Here is a 19307-nt window from a genome sequence, read left to right as displayed (position 1 = left end):
TTCCATTTAAAAAAATTAATGTGACCTTGACCTGACCTTCGCTACGCAACCCAAGGTCAAACTGATGTGATCAGTAAATACATCTTTTTAAACGCCACAACTTTTGTCTGAAACATTTTTTTGTAAAACTTATATTTTTCCTGATATTCGGGCGTCCCGGTACTTTCCGAACACCCTGTATATATATATATATTATCTGTAATAATTCTATTTCTACTCCCTCTCACTCGCATCCTTACACGGCACATTTCCTCCTACGACTAAGCGAAACTGCGACGTGCGGTGTTCCTCCCTAGTGCTCATCGGTCAATTACAAGTGATTTGAATATTCGAACTCGCCGCCGCGCGATCCAGAACAAGGTTCCCCAGAGTCGACAGCATCTAGAGGTCCAGGAGGTGCCGATCCACGTAAGCCACGAGAGCGCCATCCAGAGGTACAGAGAGCAACCGCATAGTGGACGACCACTGGTAAGTCATTATCTACATTATTTCTATACACGCGAAACTACGATTAAAGCCTGCGACTGTCCGACCCACCGTAAGGTTATATTACGGTGGTTATACTACGCGTCTTGCGCGAAATCCATCGCGATTATCCTTGATCGCATGGATCCCCGGATAGAATCACGTGATTCGTTTAACCCGAAAAATTGCGATCTGATCCCGTGCTAGGGTTCGAGCGCTATTCTTCACGGCAGCGTGGCCGCAACTCGCCGGGACGTAACATTATTAAGAATAAATCAATTCTACATAGATTCTTATTAATTTAAAAAAAAAGTTGGTAAAGTTAGAGATGCTGGATGAGAAAATAAACAAAAGATTTTGCGGAAGAGTTAAAATGTAGCAGTATATTTAAGCTATATTTAAGGATTTATTGAAAAAATTCAGCCTATATTCATGCAAGTGACGCGTCAGAATATATAAATAATCTGTCTCGCGGACAAATGAGAATATAAGTAAACCTTTGGAAAGATAACATTTTTTAGAAATCTTTGCAAATTTATATGAAAGAAATCTACAAATGCAATGCTCAAAAAAGAATTATTATGTCATATATTTATTTCCCCAGTCATTTTATAATTAACAATGTTATCATGCAGAAAAAATCTCAAATAGATCCATTAATTTAAGGTGTCTTTTTTATGTGAACAATTTGTTAATATCTTAGTTTGAATCTAATAAAAAACAATTACAAAAATTTGCTATTTCTATAAAATGGTACATTGTATTCTTGTCATATCTTATATATACTATAAGTAATATAGTATTATTCATATGGTAATCTTTTCTACTGCTTGTATGTTAATTTGCGAATATATTGAGGGAAGAATATCTTTTCTTGACGCGACAGTCAATACAGAATAGTCTGATCCTTCTTGGATATACTCTGATATCCATTAGCCGGTGTCAACGTCGGCAGATTGTTGGAGATACCATTGGCGTTCTGAATGCTCTTGTATATATTCGTCGTATCGGTGACGACTTCGATCTCTTGAAAGTTCTGAAGTCTCTGAATATCCTTGTCCTTCCGCAGTCTGGTGTTGGGTAATTTACGTAGTTTCAAGATTTGGTGTGGAGTGAGATTCAGTTCTTTGCAACATACGCATAACAGCGCTTGGTATGTTAACTCACTTCGCGGCAATTCTATCTCTACGAAATCCGGATCCGCTGCGTTGGCAATTCGAATTTTCAATACCAATTCTATAAAGATAAGTTGATGCATTACTGTTCAGCAGATGTATTGTATATTACATTCTATTGCAATAAGATTTACTAGACAGTTGTAATTTATGGTTAACCTTCTGAAAACCGGCTATTTTTTTATCGACTCTTTTTAAGAGCTAGAACTTTTTTGTCAATGTCATTGGATTGAATGGGGAAAAAGCTGACACCGCTGTCGTGCCGATATATCGGCTTCCGGTCCTCCAAAGGTTAAGTTTAATTTAGACTACAACTATTAAATGACTTGAAACAATATTGATTTGCATTATCAAAGTAAAAAGAAAAAGAGTAAAAGCAAGTTAGAGTTAACTTTCATATTGTTGTGATCTATCAAAAACAATTACAAAATTATTAAAATGCAATCCTTTATTTGGAAATGTTGCTCTCAAGCAAAATATTGATTTCTCATAAATTATATATAAGAATGATTAGATACATGACACATTTATTTAGCATTGTTGTTTTGAAACAACATTTGGTTATATGTTCTGTTTGTTAGTATTTCAACAGTTTTGAGATACTTGTCACTAGATTACAAATTTGTTGAAAATATTTTCAAAATAATTTTGAAATAACATAACTGCATATCATGCAAGAATCATCATCTATTCTATTTGAACACTCACAGAATTGTCTCCTTAAATCTTTTTGGGTTTGCCAAATAAAAGTTTAATCATTACAAAACCTAACATTTTGATCCTATTATTCTCCTCAGACTTTCTTTAGCAATACAAGTCAAATTGATAATCTAATGATTACAAATTTATTACTTTTTCTGAATTTATAAATATTTGACTATCAGTTTGATTTCTGCATTATTAAAGAAGAAGCTCCAAATAATAGGACAGAAATGTTTGATTTCACTAAAATTACATTTAAATAATGTTTTTTTTTCATTTCTCTGTACTTCTGAAGAGCTATAGAACATTCTCTTTATTCTTTCTTTACAAAGATTATATATTCTTCAAAGCCTATCTAAATTTACTGAAATTTATATCATACCATCATGGAATGACACAATGACTGCGCTCTCATCATAGGCATTATGTTTGATCTTGGAAGGATTCATGGCAGCGTGCAGAAAGTCTGGTTGTGTGTATGCAGATGTAACAGTGTGTAGAGACAAATCACTTGTGATTCGTGTATCATTGCTAGTGCTCAGAAGATATAAAATTTGTTGGTTGTTGCACAAAGACATTGTGGTCTCTCCTGTCTCTGTTCGTGCATTTTTGTCAGCACCATTTTTTAACAACAAGGCAGCAACATCGAGATATCCCTTTTTACATGCCCAATGTAAAGCAGTCCTTGAAAAATACGAATGTAATGAGTGAAATAATTTTGAAGGTATCTCAGGAAATAAATCCATTTAATATATTCATATTATAAAAATGACTTTTTATATGGAAAAATACTCCAAATACAGCGCAAGTACGAAGATATTGAAGGGAAACTACCATCCGCTGACAGGTTGTCGCGCGTTAACGTCAACGCCTAAGTTTACGAGATCCTGCACGGCATCCGTATCGCCAACGCAGACCGCTTCTCGCAAACGTTCTTCAAATATTCTTTTGTTGTCCATATCGCGGCGAAGTACGCTCACCGCTTCACTATGTGTCACATTTCTTTAGTGTCGAATTCGCGCGTATCTATCGCTCAAAGTAGACGAAGTGACAATCAGTGATAGCACGAGAATCGAATATACACAAACACATATGCACATACAAACGATAAAAAATATTTCACATTCTAGCCGACATGAGAATGCGCCACAATCCTACCTTATAGGCCTTGCATACTAGACGCGATTGGCGATAAGCGATGAGCGATATCCAATAAGGGCTGTATTTTAAATAGAAATGAGAATTCCTATTGGATATCGCTTATTGTTTGTCGTTCAGTGTGAGAGGCTTTTTAAGCTCGTATCAAACTCAGGGTACAGTCCAGCGGGCGCTGCAAATGCTTTGTAGCGTTTTACTTCTTTCTCTTCATTCGAATCCGATGAATAGAACAAGAGGGAGAAACGCTGTGCAGTATTTGTAGCAGTTGCTGCGCCCTCAATGACATATATACATATAGCGTGTTCGACTGGCCCTGGGTTAATCGCTCCGAGAACGATTATTGACGTCATAAGTCTCTACTAGCCAATCATATAGTTTATAAGTACTTGTTCGACCAATAAACGAAGGCTGAATAATCCAGAGTGGGTTAACCCAGAGCCAGTCGAACATGCTAATAGACCAAATATTCCTATACTTCTGCAGCGAGCAGCGAGTGAAGCCGGAAGTTGGCAGTTTAAAATAAAGTGAGAAAGTTGATTTGCCCCTAGTGCTTTCTTATCCGATCGTATAGAAAGAATATGGCCGCATCATGCGTGAAACGGAACGCACCCTGTATTATACTATATAATACAGTGTATAATACAATATATAATATCTCAGTATAATACGTGCCCAATCCTGACCCTGACTGCAAGTACTATCAGTACTACCAACAGCGTTTCTAAATAGGTTACAGTGCACTGCGAAAGCACTTCGACGAGTTTGTGACGCCATGAATTTTGATGTCACTTCTTGCTGCGGCTACTGCAGCTAAAGAGGTAAAGCAGTGGCAGTAAGGTGATGCGTTCCCATTTGTCACTTTACAGTACCTCGACAGTGCTCGAAGTTAAAACGGAACGGATACAATATAATATAATAATAATAGTAAATAATAATAATAATAGTATAATATAATTTCAAGATAATTCTTTTCACAGATTATATTCACGAGGTAATTACAGGTTATGTGTAGCAAGTCCGTTAACGTTCCGATCCTTAAAATCATTGCCATGGGGAACCCGGCGACGAAGCAACGGAACGGAGCAATAGCGGAATCATTCTCATTGGTTGCCTTTCGCTTAGTATCTTTTCCGTTATTGTTCCGTTCCGCTACTTCTTGCTTCATCGGGACTAGAGATGCCCGATTCTTAATCAATTCGATTCTTTTCCTAACAAATTTAAAGAAAAAGGATTGTTCGTGCTGCTTGCATGTTTCATATTTTTCGCTTTTAAAAAGAGACGGATGTCTGATCAGACGCTTGGAAGAAACAATCAAGTTGGTTGTCTCGCTTTTGCTTCTTCCAAACATTCCAGCATACTTTTGTCTGGTTTTAAATACGAAAGTTTTAATACAAAAAGTGCGAAGAATGCAAACAACACGAATAAGCCTATTTTTGGGGAAACAATCGAATCGATTCAGAATCGGGCATCTCTAATCGGGACGTACTCTTATAGCCATACTTTATTCCCATTATAAACAGTGCTTAATGGAGAATTCATATTACGTCCGACATCCGATGTCCAATAAGAGAATTGATTTTCTGGAGACAAAAATGTCGCCAGTTAGAAACTCTAGCAAAGAACCTCTACTATTGGATCTCGTATCGTTTACGTCAAATGTCAGACACAATGTGAATTCTTTATTATTCTCGAAAAATGTCGCATATAATATTTCTATAAAAAGCTATAGTTCATGTTATGCATACTATAATTTTTCATAGAAATATCATATGCGATATCTTTTAAGAATATAGTCCCAGAATACAGTTTTCACTTTAAAAGTAAAAAATGCCACTTAGTTCAGCTAAAAAGAACAGACCTTTGGTAGCCGACAATGGCTACTCCATCATCATATGTTTTGCGCACACTATCGTAAGCCGCACATATATACTTGTAAGCTGTTTAAGGCAGTGCCGACTCATCGCCGAAAAAATCTCTACCAAAACACCGTTTTATTCTTATCGAAAGGTATTCGCGGAGTTAACTTTGCAATTTCTTGACGTACATCGGATTCGTAGCTTCCTCAATATGATTATAACTCTGAAAAACTTACAACAGCAAACGTTTACGATAGAAATCGACTCGTCGCAAACAGTAAGTAAAATCGGATGAGATTAAGTGAGATCTGGCACTTTTATTGACGAACCGGTAAAATATGCACGTATATTATCGCAGGTCAAAGATCTGAAGCAAAAGATCGAAACGCAAAAAGGTCTCCCCGCGGAACAACAAAAATTGATATATGCTGGTAAGTAATGTAATTGAATAACCTAACTCCATCCGTTGCCAATGTGTGAAAAACGGTATTTATAGTACAAACGTACGCTGTATTATAATATATTAAATGCTACGTAGTCCACGTATGCGTTAATGTATATCTTCCTGGAAATAAGAATGATTTCGCAAAAAAATGTTGATAGGTTATGTTTCCCGTTACGAGAGTGATCCGTCGCGCGAGATTTGTACACTATGAAAATTTTCAGTCGCGTAATTGTGACGATGATGATACAAAACACTTACAGGAAAAATATTAGCAGACGAGCAGCCGTTAACAGAATATAATATCGATGAGAAGAAATTTATAGTTGTTATGGTAACAAAGCCTAAAACCAGTGCTACTCCGAAAACAAGCGATGAGCAACGTGCGGAAGGAGATAACAAGGAGGAATCCACTTCAAGGTGACTTCAACATTGTAACACTTTGCATGCAAAATGTGATAAATATGTCTCACTGTAAGATGCTGGAGCTATTAGCTATTGTGACGAGTAATCACAACATATAACAAAAACACTCCTCAAACATTACTATAATTGTGGAATACTTTCTTCAGAAATAAGATAAGTGTATAAATATATACAAGATGCAAAAAACAAGAATTCAAGACTTGCAGGATAGGTAGTACTTATTATATTGAGTAAGTGTCTAGTGGTATATAGGTAAAAAAAATCAATTCTTTTGAAATTATATGTTTTTTAATTTTGGTAATGCTAGTTATTTGTGTGTGCTTCCAATGATTATGCGCGATGAATGGACAAACGAGTACCTTACCATCTTATTACTTTGATGTTCACAGAAGGTGTTTACATGTTCTCTTTCAATAATTTCTATTCTTCAAATTCATTCCATTTCTACACAACAATTACATAGTCTTTTCAATCATCTTGAATCGATTTGAATTCACTCTTTCTTTTTATGGAGATATATTAAGAACTTAGTGTATTCTTTACTGATAAATAATGCAAATCGGTGATTACATAAGAGAATCCAAGATATAGCTGAACTGATTTGAGGAAAATCAGGAATTTTTGAAAGTTTGCAATTCTGTAATACAAAGATATCAAGCATGTGAAATAGACATGTAGAATATTTTTTTATAAATATCAAATTAATATGATAATATGAATATTTTTTATAAATATCAAAGTAATATGATAAAGTAATAATATGGCTATAGTTATACAAGAATGATCCAACCTATAAAATTATGAGTTTTGATACCAGTGGGCAGTCCATACATATATAAAACAAAAAAGATCCAATTCTCATGGATGCCTAAAATTAAGTTTTTATTTTATACTAGTTGCGTCATTTTTTACTAGTTGCAACTGTTTAAAAACATAATTTTAAAAGGGTTGATTTTCCAACCTATGTTAAATATTTTTTATTGAGTATAATTTATGGTATAATTTGTCTACCCTGTAAGTCTTGAACCTTTCTTTTTTTGACACATTGTATATGAGAAATATATTTCAAATTTGTATTTCTGTTATAGCTCAGTAGCGCAACCTAGTCCAAACCTTAATGTTCAAGATACAACGCGAGCAGCTAGTAATGTGCAAGAGCAAATTGCGGCAGCTGCACCAACTGCCGGGTGTGGTCAAGCTGAAAGTGCCTTGTTGATGGGGGAAGATTACAATACTATGGTAAAGAACATCATGGATATGGGGTATGTATAGAGAAATGATGCATACCAAATAATTATTGATATTTACGCGATATCTTTATATCCATATTATTCATTTACGCGTTAGGTACGAACGTGAACAAGTTGTACAAGCATTACGCGCAAGTTTTAACAATCCTGATAGAGCTGTGGAGTATCTTCTAACAGGGATACCAGCGCAGCTGTTCGAGGATCCGCCTGAGGATCCGCCAGAAGCTCAAGAACAACTCCAGGATCAGAGTCAGGATCCGTTAGCCTTCTTGCGTATGCAACCGCAATTTCAACAAATGCGCCAAGTCATTCAACAAAACCCGCAGTTGTTGAACAATCTTCTGCAACAAATTGGTTCAACTAATCCTGCTCTTTTGCAGCTTATTTCTCAGAATCAGGAGGCGTTCGTACGCATGCTGAATGAACCTGGTTAGTCTCATTTAATGCATGTTGTATCACTCCAACGTACACACATCGTATTTGAAAGATAACTCAATCATCTGTTTTCTTCAACAGTGGAGCCTACTGCAGGAGCAGGGGCACGAGTCTTGCCAACAGGTGGCGTAGCATCTGCGGCTGCTCCTGGCGGTCTAACCGGAAGTGTTGGTACAGGTGCAGCGGCGGGCGCAGGAGGTCTAATCCAGATAACACCACAGGACAGGGACGCCATCGAGAGGCTGAAGGCATTAGGTTTTCCGGAACATTTAGTTGTCCAAGCGTATTTTGCATGTGAAAAGAACGAAAATCTCGCAGCTAACTTCCTGCTTTCGCAAAATCTCGATGACTGAAGCGCTCATTGATTTTATTTCGAGCAATGTGAGTAAAAAGGAAAAAAAAGGGAAAAATAAAAGAACTGATATGAGGAGGGTGGATAATTGCACATTATCATTTTTTGACTTTACACTAATCATCTTTACTTTGTATATAGGTATATGCAATATCTATGCTATTTTATTTGTTGTGTAGATAAAACCTGGTGTGTTTGGTAAGCGATTAAATCTAAGATAAACGCGTATCGCAACAGTTACAACCGCCAACTCTTTTGAGTATTGTTTCATATTTAAAAGAATACATTTCATTTAATGTGTGACATGTGTCATTTATGAGCGAGAGAATTGCTTACAGCAGGCAGTGTTATAATCCATCCTTACAGCCTACAAGTGCTATACTATAAGGATCCTACGTTTTTTCTTTAATATGATCATATTTTTATATAAGAAAGCCCACTACGTTACGAGAGATGATACGAGAGAGAAAAATATAAATCCCTCGCAATGTCTATACGTTGATGGTTGAGTAGCATCATACGAGAATGTACTCGACCTCGCGTCACATAGGTATGTTTTATACATATCTAAATGTCTACATGTAAGTATAACACGTGTACACTTTGTACATTTATATCGGGCTTTCTAATATAAAAATTATAGAGTGCATTCATTCATGTATAATCACGTATACACACACACACACACACACACACATATATATATATATATATACATGTATATATATATGCGTGTATGTACTTCTATGTACGTGCCTATGTATGTATGTACGTATGTAAAGAAAAATTTCTTATATTTAGATATATAACAAGAGTGAAAAACGAATTACTGCTTTAAACAGTGTTCAATGCTACTTTGCATGTTAGAAATTACAATAATTGATTATAAACAAGAAAATTAAGCTACTATATATAATTTATTTAATGCCATTATAAATAGATTATTCAATATAAAACTATCAAATTATTACAGTTCAATATATCTATCAAAATATTGAGTGCTTGTCATTAGTAAGCTTGGTCTATAATATGCTCTATCAAACTAATTATAACAAATAATTAAAGTAAAATAGTTAAATGACACATCTATTATATAATGTTAAAGTAACAGGCATTTAAATTATAATTGTTGCGCATATATTATACGGGAATTCTTTAATAGTATTTTTTATGAAATAAAATAATAGATTAATTTAAATCTTTTATGTGATAATTATATACATACGTAAGTACATACTTGTGCATGTTACATAATCAAGAAACTAAATCTTTGAATTTGTACCATACAGTTACTTATTAATATCATTAAAACAATAATAAGAAAACTTTTTATTGCTCTTTTTCAGTACAAAAGAAATATAGAGAATTATTTCTTGGAGAGTTCTAGCATAAAACTCTAATCCATTTGTTGTGCTGACTCAAGTTTTATTCCCTTTTTTTATAATATAGAAAAATTAATAGAAAAAGAACTGCTGTTAAAGAACACACTCTCCATTGTGTGCTCAACACACTTGTAATACATAGCATAAATGAATAAATTACGATTTACAAAAATGCAAGTGAGTTCATTGTATTTCTATTGTTTTAATGATTCTTACAAAAAGAAGAAAGAACAAATACAAATAATTTCCCTTCCACATTTGAATTTCCTTGCAAAAAAGTTGTATTTAACTATTATAGTTTACAGCATAAATTTACAATAGGCATAAGATGTTATAAGTTTAGTATGATATATACTGAAAAACAAAATTGAGCAATTTAAAAGCAAAAATTCAAAAACTTAAAGTATCCTGTTTTATAATAAAAGCTAATTTTATCTATTAAGTATTACTGTCTGAGGTATTTTATTTATTGAAACCTTTCATAATTGTAAATTCATAATAAACTGTGATGTAATTGAATGAATATTACTTTATTCTTAAACAGTTCTAGAAAATGGAAAACAAATAGTAATTATTTAATTGATTCTTTGAATATTACTACAAGATTAATATTGCAATTAGCTAATAGGTATCAACCATGTATTTCTACTTCATGAAATACTGAAAAGCTGTATGCATTTTTAATTATATAAGTGAATAAAATATATCTAATTAAGAAATCATTCTTTGTAAAAATTATATAAAATATCTTGATTTATGTTTATATATATAGAAAAATTATACTCAATAATTTATCTTATATAGAAGATACTTGCATATTATTTTTTACATACAGTACATGTACAATTGCACATACATACAGAACTTACAATAGTAATAAAGATCCATCCAAATTATAAAAGAACCAGTTATTTCTTATTTTTCATGTTATTTACATATATCTTAAGAAGCTGAAGTACTAATATCTTTAAATATTATACCTTTGCTTCCAAGATCTTTTTTTGCTTCTTCTATTTGCTAAAAGTGACAACACATCCATATTAGATATATTATTTAAAGAAAATACTTTTTAAAATAAAAAGTAGCTCCAAACCAACCTGTTGAAGCTCGATAGCTGCGTTTTTACAGGTGTTGAAGGTAAATACTCTGTACATTATGACAGTAGCTGCAAACAAACCAAAGAGGAACAAGAAAGTAATTGGAAGGAAAAGTATAATGTTTCGCCATTCCTTGACAAGAGCAGAGTTGCTTGCGAGTACAGCATACCACACACTGAAAAGTCCTGTTACAACCAACAGCCATTCGTGCAGTTTTTTCATCTGTAATTGTAATATCTTCCAGTTAGTAAAAAATAAATTAGTTAAATAAAAAATAATCCATTAAGTAAAAAATAAATTGTAATAAAATATTAAAATATTCTTTAAGTAATGTACACACGCATTAAGAGTTCACAAATAAATAACGTTTTATTATATATTATATGCAACAAATGTAAATGGAGTAAAATATACGAGAGAAACCTTTTAAATTTATGCCGATATGAATCTTAATGCGAGGAAAGGAAAGAGATGAACAAATCCAACATTAATCTTCACAACATCTTCTAACCTAACCATGTGGGTCTGTACACGCTTTCGCGGAGGCAAATTACGTTAACTTACGTTGTTACGATGTGAGACAATATTGGCTCGATAGGACTGATTAGAGTTGGTAGTTAAGTTGGCCCTCTGTCGGTTAAAATAGATTTGACTTGTCTGATTGGTCGTGCCTGATTGCAGAGTGTGCAACTTCTCACTCATAAAATCATAGGCCCATATTCTGAACTTTCTTTTATCGATAAAAATGCCTTACATGTAGTTTCTCAGCCAATCAGATGGCTTCTAAGCCTCTTTTAGAGGCACTTTTATAGATAAAAGAGGATTCAGAATATGGGTCATAGCTTTCTAATTGTACTTTTAAAACATTATTTTTTTCAAAAATTATAACTCATGAAATTTTGTTCGTTTTACTAAAAATAAAAATGAAACAATCAAGAAAAAATATAAGTAGAATAATGAATATGTATATCGTTACACACACATATCTCTAATTTGTGAATTCTTCATTATCCATATACCATGTCAATCGCAAATTCATTTTTATCGTTTTCCTTTTGAGTAATGGCGACTGTCGTGATATGCGATTGACAATAAATTTGCTGTGAGAGCTGTTTGCACACCCAGCGAACTACCTGTCTTCAATATTTTGAAACATTGGTTTCGAAATTCAGTATTTATACTGTGCTTGACAATGTCGCTTAATGTGGCACTTAATATCGGACAATACTTCAACTTTTCATTACATTTATCGTAACTGTCGCGTGTAATTTTTTTATTCATGCTGATGACACCTGTGGTAGAACTATGTAAAAAATAGACGAAGAAATGGAAAAAAATTTCCTGTCTATACAATCACGTGCAACGGTTTATCGTGCAACGATTCGTCGAGTTGTCACATGTGATTGTATAGACAGGAAATTTCTATCTAGTTCTTTGTTATTATTTTAACGTAGTTCCACCACTGTATTTAATAACGGATATGGCATCTTAAGACAGTACTTAAGATGATCTTAAATATAAGATCGGACATGAATACCAGCCAATGGATGCTTTCCAGTTACAATATCCCTAGACATTTTCATGCATACGGCGATACAAGTTGCATTCCAATTGTCGTAATCGTCGACACAACACTACACATCCGTACTCAGCTCGAGGGTTACTAGTCGGCTGTGTAACTAGTGTTTTCTAGTGACAATTAAAATTAATAAGCATTGCGGCTTGAGAAGAGACCATTTGCGACGTGAAGTGGATAGTATCTTTTTTATTATTTAGATCTTATTATTTATTATTAAAAAATACCAAGGTATGGGCATGTTGAAAAATAATCCTAACCCTACCCGACATACATACACATTAGTACACACTTTGTTTCAATTGAGCCGTGCACAACGTTACACTTTGTGCATTTCTGTGTACATGTGTGTCAAGAAGTGTTAAACAATTGGAAAGCACCCAATAATGAGTGCGTTCAGCGAACTCAACAGTTGGACACAGTTGAGCAATTCGTCAATGTCCCAAGTAGAACAGGTTGTCTATTGGTTAACGTTCTTAAAGTTAACTTTTGCAACTATCTATAAGATAACAAGTCAATGGCTGCGTTCAGCAGAAAAAGCTGCTTTGCAACTGTTGTAAAATTCGTGAATCTAATTGGAGCATGCTCTTAATTTTGGTTGCATCCATGTACCAATCAGATTCACGAATTTTACAACAGTTGTAAAGCAGCTTTCTTTGCTGAACGCAGCCATTAATTCGTCTCTATTAATATGACATCGATTAAATAACAGTTGGTTAATAGTTAGTTCATTTACTCATCTTATGGCTCTTGCACACAGGACGCGGTAATGCTTGTCGCGCGGCGGAAGTTCGCGCGACAGCCAATCAATATGCTGCTTTCCGTAATAACCTTCTAACTCTTACGGAAAAACAACTTTTGATTGGCTGTCGTGCGGACTTTCCCCGCGCGGCAAACATTACCGCGTCCTGTATGCAGGAGCCATTACCGCGCGGCAGAAATCCGCACGACAGCCAATCAATATGTTGTTTTTCCGTAAGAGCTAGAAGGTTATTATGGGAAGCAGCATATTGATTGGCTATCGCGCGAACTTCCGCCGCGCGGTAAACATTTGGTTTGTTCTTTTTAGCTGCACTGCTGAACTGGTGCAATAAGTTAGAATGAGAAAACATATACTTGTCTCACTTTAACTTATTGCACCAGTTCAGCAGTGCAGCTGAAAAGAACAGAGCAATAATCGCGTCCTGTATGCAGGAGCCATTACTGCGCGGCAGAAGTCCGCACTATAGCCAATCAATATGTTATTTTTCCGTAAGAGCTAGAAGGTTATTACGGAAAGCAGCATATTGATTGGCTGTCGCGCGAATTTTTGCCGCGCGGTAAGTATTACTGTGTCCTGTGTGCATGAGCTATTACCGTTCCCGCTATTCCGACCAGCTATCCGATCGCGCGTGAGACGCACTGTTTTAAACGAAAATTTTCATCACGTGATCTGATACTATGTCTTGATTGGCTTTCGCAATAAGCCAATACAAATGATACGAAAAAACATAGTATTCGATCTATCACGGAAACTTAATAAAACAGTCAGCAATATAATCAGCAAACTACATAATTTCTAGCACGGGAGCCAACAAAGATAACCAACAAAATAACTGCAAAAAAGCATTACGTGTTGCTGAGTTAACATGCCGTTCCACGCAATTATTGCAGGAATGCGACCGTGCGCGCATTTTGTCAATTCGCGATTGCAGCGCGATTCTTAATCTGCGACCTCTGACGGCTGACAGTTCATTTTCGCATGCCCGACACTGCGTGCGTTCGATCGATAAGAAAGGGCGCGAAATTCGCGTGAGTACAACGACGAGCGATGCGAGGAAAGAGACACACAGATAGAAGGAGAGAAAAAGATAGAACGTTCGGTGTCGGTACACGAATTTTTACATTTCGCTAACGTAGTGATCAGTCGTGGGATCGTTCGTGTAGAAGGAAAAAAAAAATATATGGTTGCGACGGTAACGGTGACAGGACTGTTCTCAGGACGAACGGAGCGTGATCAATCGACTGGAGTAGAAGCATCGGAGAACGTGTTACGCCGACGCTTAGTGTTGCCGAATTTGACGTTTCGTGTAGTTGCGTGACAGCTCGAGCGACTCGAATGACAGAACAGGAACACAGGGACGATCCTAACCTCAAGGAGGGGCGAGCAACCTTGCCGCGCAAGATTCGTCACCGGTAAGTCGTGCTTCGTACACTTGCTGAAAAGATGCGCTCTTCATTCTCTTCGGGGGGAAAGTAAAAAGAAGATAATATCGCGGTACTCTCACGTACTGCGAGATTCAAGTTAACAAGCATCATGAGAGAGAAAGAGAGAGGGAGAGAGAGAATGAGAGAGAACGGTGTGATTGTAAACGTCACGATAACATCACGCTAGCACGTTGCTACCAGCCCGGTGTCGAGCCGTGATACACGGATTGCCGGCTACGTAGCAGGACCGCATCGTCCGAGACCAATCGTCGTGGCTCCTACGTCGCCTGACATTCCGCTGAACCAATCGTCGCTCTCCTTTCATTTTTTCACGGCCTCGTGAGAAAATCTATAAACTATGCGCACACGCACGGTCTCTCCTCTATTCAAATGCGATCACGAGCGCGGTGTGATGACAGCGTGAAGTATTTTTGCTTTTCATGAAAGAGGGAAATTGTATCGAGGGAGGGAGAACAAAATTAAGAAGGAGTTGTGAATTTCGCTGCTCATACAGTGGATTGCAAAACGATTTAAACATGACGCAATTGGAAGCTGACCAAACTATCTAAATTGGGACTGATTATCGACTGACTTACGTAATAATAATAATTAATGATATAATTAAGAACATTAAACAATAATCAATTATAATAATATTATTCATAATTAATAATATAATTACTAGGCAAGTTGGCCACACATATATATATATATATATATATAGACACACACATATATAGTTATGATTTTCAATTTTGATTGTTTGATGAGTTTCTAATTTTGTTGGACCTAAATTTTTTGCAACCTTACGCGCGCGCGAATTCAAGTCTGACTTTGTCGTTACATTAAGATTATTTTCTTTGCGTCTCGCTACGCTCACAAAGTGTCAATAGATATAAAGATCTCTACGAATTACTGCTAATATCGTCTAGTAGACAACCAAATCTTTATTATCAGTACGTTTGGTGACGAGTTTCTATTTGCAGTTATAAATTTTTCATAGGAACTCGCGCACAGGTGACTCTCGAGAATCTTATCTTGCTTTTGTTACAGTTGTGCTATTAAGATTACGAATACAGGACGCTGTGTGTGTGCGTAGAAAAAAGCGTAAATATTATTTACGCACGCGTATTGCGTTGTTTTACATTCACAATGAATTTTTTTGAATTTTTATATCTATAATAATAATTTGATATAATAAGAACTTGATCGGCGTATCTCGCTTGTGATTTATCAGATATATATATATATATATATATATATATATATATATATGTGTGTGTGTGTACAAAGAATATTATCTTTCTTTTATTGTTCCTTATGGAAAATTAAATTAGAAAATCCTGAATCCCTTTTTTCTATTATTCCTAATCAAGCAGTTATTTTTAAATAAATTTCAGTTAATCGACGCCATCCTTCTTTTTTTTTTAACGCATGCTGTGAGCCGCGCGGCTGTGCATGAACGTTTCGCGGCTGTCCTGCTGCACTTTCAAGTTAAACAGTCTAAGCGACTCATAGACATGCATCCGTTTAAAGAGCGCTGATTAGCTGGGCTTTATTTAAAAGTAACTACTTCATTAAGTATAGTGGAACAAAATGAAATCAGAACTTTCTGATTTAATTTACTATAAGGAATAATGCTATGTACTTAGTAGGCAGGGGGGAAAGATAGCATTCTGTATATTTTATTTATCATAACACACGTGCGCGAATTCTGCGCGCGCGGAACGAAGCCAAGTCGGGTCGCTTGAGCGATCACTGGCAAATAGACGCGCATATCTCTTTACCTGCGTAACAATAGGCGCTTTCGCAGTCTTCGAAAGTGAGGTAAACATAAAATACGTTTTAATGAATATATTTACGTCGCACGTATGTATATATGTAAATGAATGAATAACACTGTGTGGTAGAAGCTCGCCACATTGGTGCGAGAATTGGTTAAACAAAGAATGGCGAGAACGTAATATGAGTCCTTTAGAGGATGATTGAAGTAGAAATTCGACAAGAAGATGAAGAAAAACGCGCAAATTGGAGCGAAAGTTTGAGTCTTTAAAACTCCTGGGTACTCGACGTGGCCATATTGGATTGTGACTTCATAGAAGCGAGGAATAATCGCTGAAAATTCTTGCGTGTCATTTTCAGGTAAAAAGATATTTGTATAAATGAAGAACAATACAGATTGCTTGGGTTTGTACTTGTAAAATGTTCCGAAAATTATTGTCTTTTTTTGAGAATCAATAAATAAATGTGTATATTTGATAGTCGACTATTGTCTTCCCTTTATAATCAGTATTTATAGTCAATAAATAAACTGTAAAATGATATAGCAAAATCATGAAGAAAGATAGGTTAACGAGGAAGCTCGTTAATATTACGTTTGTTATCGACTATCATGGGAAAAGGATGATAGTTCTCGGAGCATTTTACAAATTAAGCGCGATTTGAAGTATTCTTTTACAAAATACAAATTTCTTTCATACAAATTTCCATTCGGAAATGACATGCAATAATTTTCGACATGCTTTTTCTTGTCTTTGACGTTATCCGTGAAGAGTTCGTGGCGAGTATCCAAGAGTGTCAAACTCACTTTATCTGAACTCAAAGGCCAAAGATGCGCATAGATTGGCTCTCGTTCGATACTTACGTATACCGCGAAACGAAGAGTGTACACACGAGGAACGACATGGATAACTGATGTCATCTGAGCTGATGAACGTTGTCATACTATGCCAATAGTATATTCAAAGTCGCGGCTACGCGGCGACGGTGTGTAACGCGGTGACCCTTGAACCCATATACTTAGTCGTGTCCGGTCGAATGACATATGCCCCGTATGAGGGACGGCGCGCGACTTCCTCTGCTTTTGTGAGTATCTTCGCTTGGTTCGGTGCGCGCGTAGTCAGTCGTCTCGGTATCGTCTTCAGTAGTCGTCGCCTTCTCGTCGTGGCCACGAGCGGCGAAAGCACCTGTTAACGCGAGCAACGTCTTGTCTTCGCGGGCATTGTTAGATGCAACTCGACGCGGGAAGAGAAGTGCCGAGGTGAAGAACGTGGTAGCTGGTATGCTACGCTCTCTTCTGGGGTATCTGTTCGGTACTTGCCGTGATTTGTATTGTACTCATGTGCGTGCACACGTGTGCACACTGTGTCTCTGTATCCACGTCTCATTCGGAGTTTTACTCTTCTCCTTCTTCTTCTTTTTTTTTTTTGAATTGAAGGTCCGCGGATCATGGTAATTATGGTGTAACGGCCGGCTGTGCGTTCTTTTTTCTCCTTATTTTTCTTCTCCTTTTGTTTATTTTCCCGTTGAGTTCCTTTCGTGTTGCGAACGTTAGCTCGCATTTCGCACCACTTGCTGAAGACACTGCTTGTCTCTCCCTCAAAAGAGTTTCTCTTTTAAGACTTTCCGTGATAACATTGACTGTCCTGGTAAAACCGATTCTTCTGGGTGAGTAGTTTATTCTCTCCCCATCTGTCTCCTTATCTCTCGAGACACGTTACTTTAAAATTGCTGTTTGTTTCATTTAGCTGTTTCTAAGTTATCTGCTCGAAAGATATAGTCGTATTTGATCTTGAAACTTCATACAAGCGAACGAACGAACGAATGATCGAACGTAGTGCGCGTATACGCGAATGTGTTTTTGAAGGTAACATCGAACACGCGGACGGGCAGCCGAGTGAGCGCGATCCGTCCGAATCTCCCGACACTTCATCAGGATCGAACGAGGAGGTCGTCCCAGAGATTATCCCTGCTTGCTCGTGGTCTATTCGCGAGATGTCGGAAACACCGGTGAGTTTCGTCGTCGGGGAGCCCGATCTCGACCCCGGTCCTGACCCTAGCGAAGTGCTGGAAATCCACGACAGCTTTCCGAGCGAGGGAAGTAAGATTGCCGGCTTGCAGTCGCAGGTGCAGCCGAATATCGTGGCAGGATCGGTAGAACGCCGTAAGCGTCTCAGGTGATACTCTTCTCATCCGTTACAAAACGAGCAAAAGCAGACTCGAATGATTGAGCCCTTCCGAGTGCAAAATTGCCAGTAGTTTCATCCGTTTTGTACCGAGGTCGTACTCGCAATTGTCTTGTACCATCACACAGTTTACCGTCTCCTTGCAATGGTCAATCCATTGTGCAACATCAAAAAGAAAAAAATAACATTCGTAATTTGCACGCAATTATGCAACGTTTCGTGTCGTTGCATGTAAGAAGCAGACAGAAGCAGGGAAGGGAGGAAAAAACTTGAAACACATACACGTTTTCTTTGGCCCTGTAACCTTCCTTCTTCACCTCTGTGACACTGTGACGAAGAACATTTGAGTATTCTTCGAAGCAAATTCGTTACCTTATTCGATAACGATAGACTTTTTTTAATAAATTCGATTCTCTTTGCTACTTAACGCGAAGTTATCTGAGTGCCAAAGCATAACGTGGTTTAGTTTCATCACAACGTTATCATATATTACTTAACAGGATATATTTATCAGATATTTCATTGGTGTTTATATATTGTGTTTAATGTGTTTGAGCTTACATAACTTCGTGTGTGTACTAATTTAAATATGGAGAGTAGTGCAAATGGCATTTTTTATCAAGTCCAGGCGTCTCTGGGAGGAGAGGAGCAAGCGAGAGGGGGAGACTGAGCTTTATTGTGTATTTTGAGACAGTCTCCTTAAGGGATATATACAGGGTGTTCAAAAAGTCCCGGACCGGTGAAATATCTCGAAAACTAAGCATTTTAGAAAAAAATGTTTCAGATAAAAGTTGTGGCGTTTAAAAAGATGTATTTACTGATCACATCAGTTTGACCTT

The 19307-nt window shown here is 36.5% G+C and overlaps 4 protein-coding genes across 14 annotated transcripts in view; 2 read left to right on the top strand and 2 right to left on the bottom strand.

The window, feature by feature from the left end:
- Positions 1–1038: 1038 nt before the first annotated feature.
- LOC116840715 (ankyrin repeat domain-containing protein 40-like) lies at positions 1039–3451 on the bottom strand. The gene is made up of 3 exons (XM_032807800.1): positions 3177–3451; positions 2725–3026; positions 1039–1701 (listed from the first exon to the last, which is right to left on the bottom strand). The coding sequence occupies exons 1-3, from the start codon at positions 3299–3301 to the stop codon at positions 1352–1354; spliced, it is 777 nt and encodes a 258-aa protein (XP_032663691.1). The 5' UTR covers positions 3302–3451; the 3' UTR covers positions 1039–1351.
- Positions 3452–5381: 1930 nt separating this feature from the next.
- LOC116840691 (UV excision repair protein RAD23 homolog B) lies at positions 5382–8561 on the top strand. Its single transcript, XM_032807751.1, has 6 exons — positions 5382–5633; positions 5715–5787; positions 6062–6218; positions 7313–7486; positions 7572–7903; positions 7991–8561. Exons 1-6 carry the CDS (start codon positions 5568–5570, stop codon positions 8260–8262), a joined length of 1074 nt encoding a protein of 357 aa, XP_032663642.1. The 5' UTR covers positions 5382–5567; the 3' UTR covers positions 8263–8561.
- A 447-nt stretch (positions 8562–9008) lies between these two features.
- LOC116840692 (dolichol-phosphate mannosyltransferase subunit 3) lies at positions 9009–11461 on the bottom strand. The gene is made up of 3 exons (XM_032807752.1): positions 11305–11461; positions 10741–10962; positions 9009–10660 (listed from the first exon to the last, which is right to left on the bottom strand). The coding sequence occupies exons 1-3, from the start codon at positions 11440–11442 to the stop codon at positions 10586–10588; spliced, it is 435 nt and encodes a 144-aa protein (XP_032663643.1). The 5' UTR covers positions 11443–11461; the 3' UTR covers positions 9009–10585.
- A 2640-nt stretch (positions 11462–14101) lies between these two features.
- Positions 14102–19307, top strand: part of LOC116840655 (acetyl-CoA carboxylase) — a 19803-nt gene continuing 14597 nt past the window's right edge. For 2 of the 11 annotated variants that reach the window (XM_032807631.1, XM_032807633.1), the window contains exon 1: positions 14102–14491. In XM_032807631.1, the coding sequence (XP_032663522.1) occupies positions 14415–14491 (77 nt within the window). In that variant the 5' untranslated portion in view covers positions 14102–14414. The other 9 variants (XM_032807640.1, XM_032807641.1, XM_032807627.1 and 6 more) reach the window with 8 other exon arrangements.

Source organism: Odontomachus brunneus, unplaced genomic scaffold, assembly GCF_010583005.1.
Source record: "Odontomachus brunneus isolate Ranch 3 - 2012 unplaced genomic scaffold, Obru_v1 Obru_scaffold_011, whole genome shotgun sequence".
NCBI classification, from domain to species: domain Eukaryota; kingdom Metazoa; phylum Arthropoda; class Insecta; order Hymenoptera; family Formicidae; genus Odontomachus; species Odontomachus brunneus.
The sequence above is the reverse complement of the archived record's forward strand: the minus strand, read 5'-3'. Positions and strand labels throughout refer to the sequence as shown.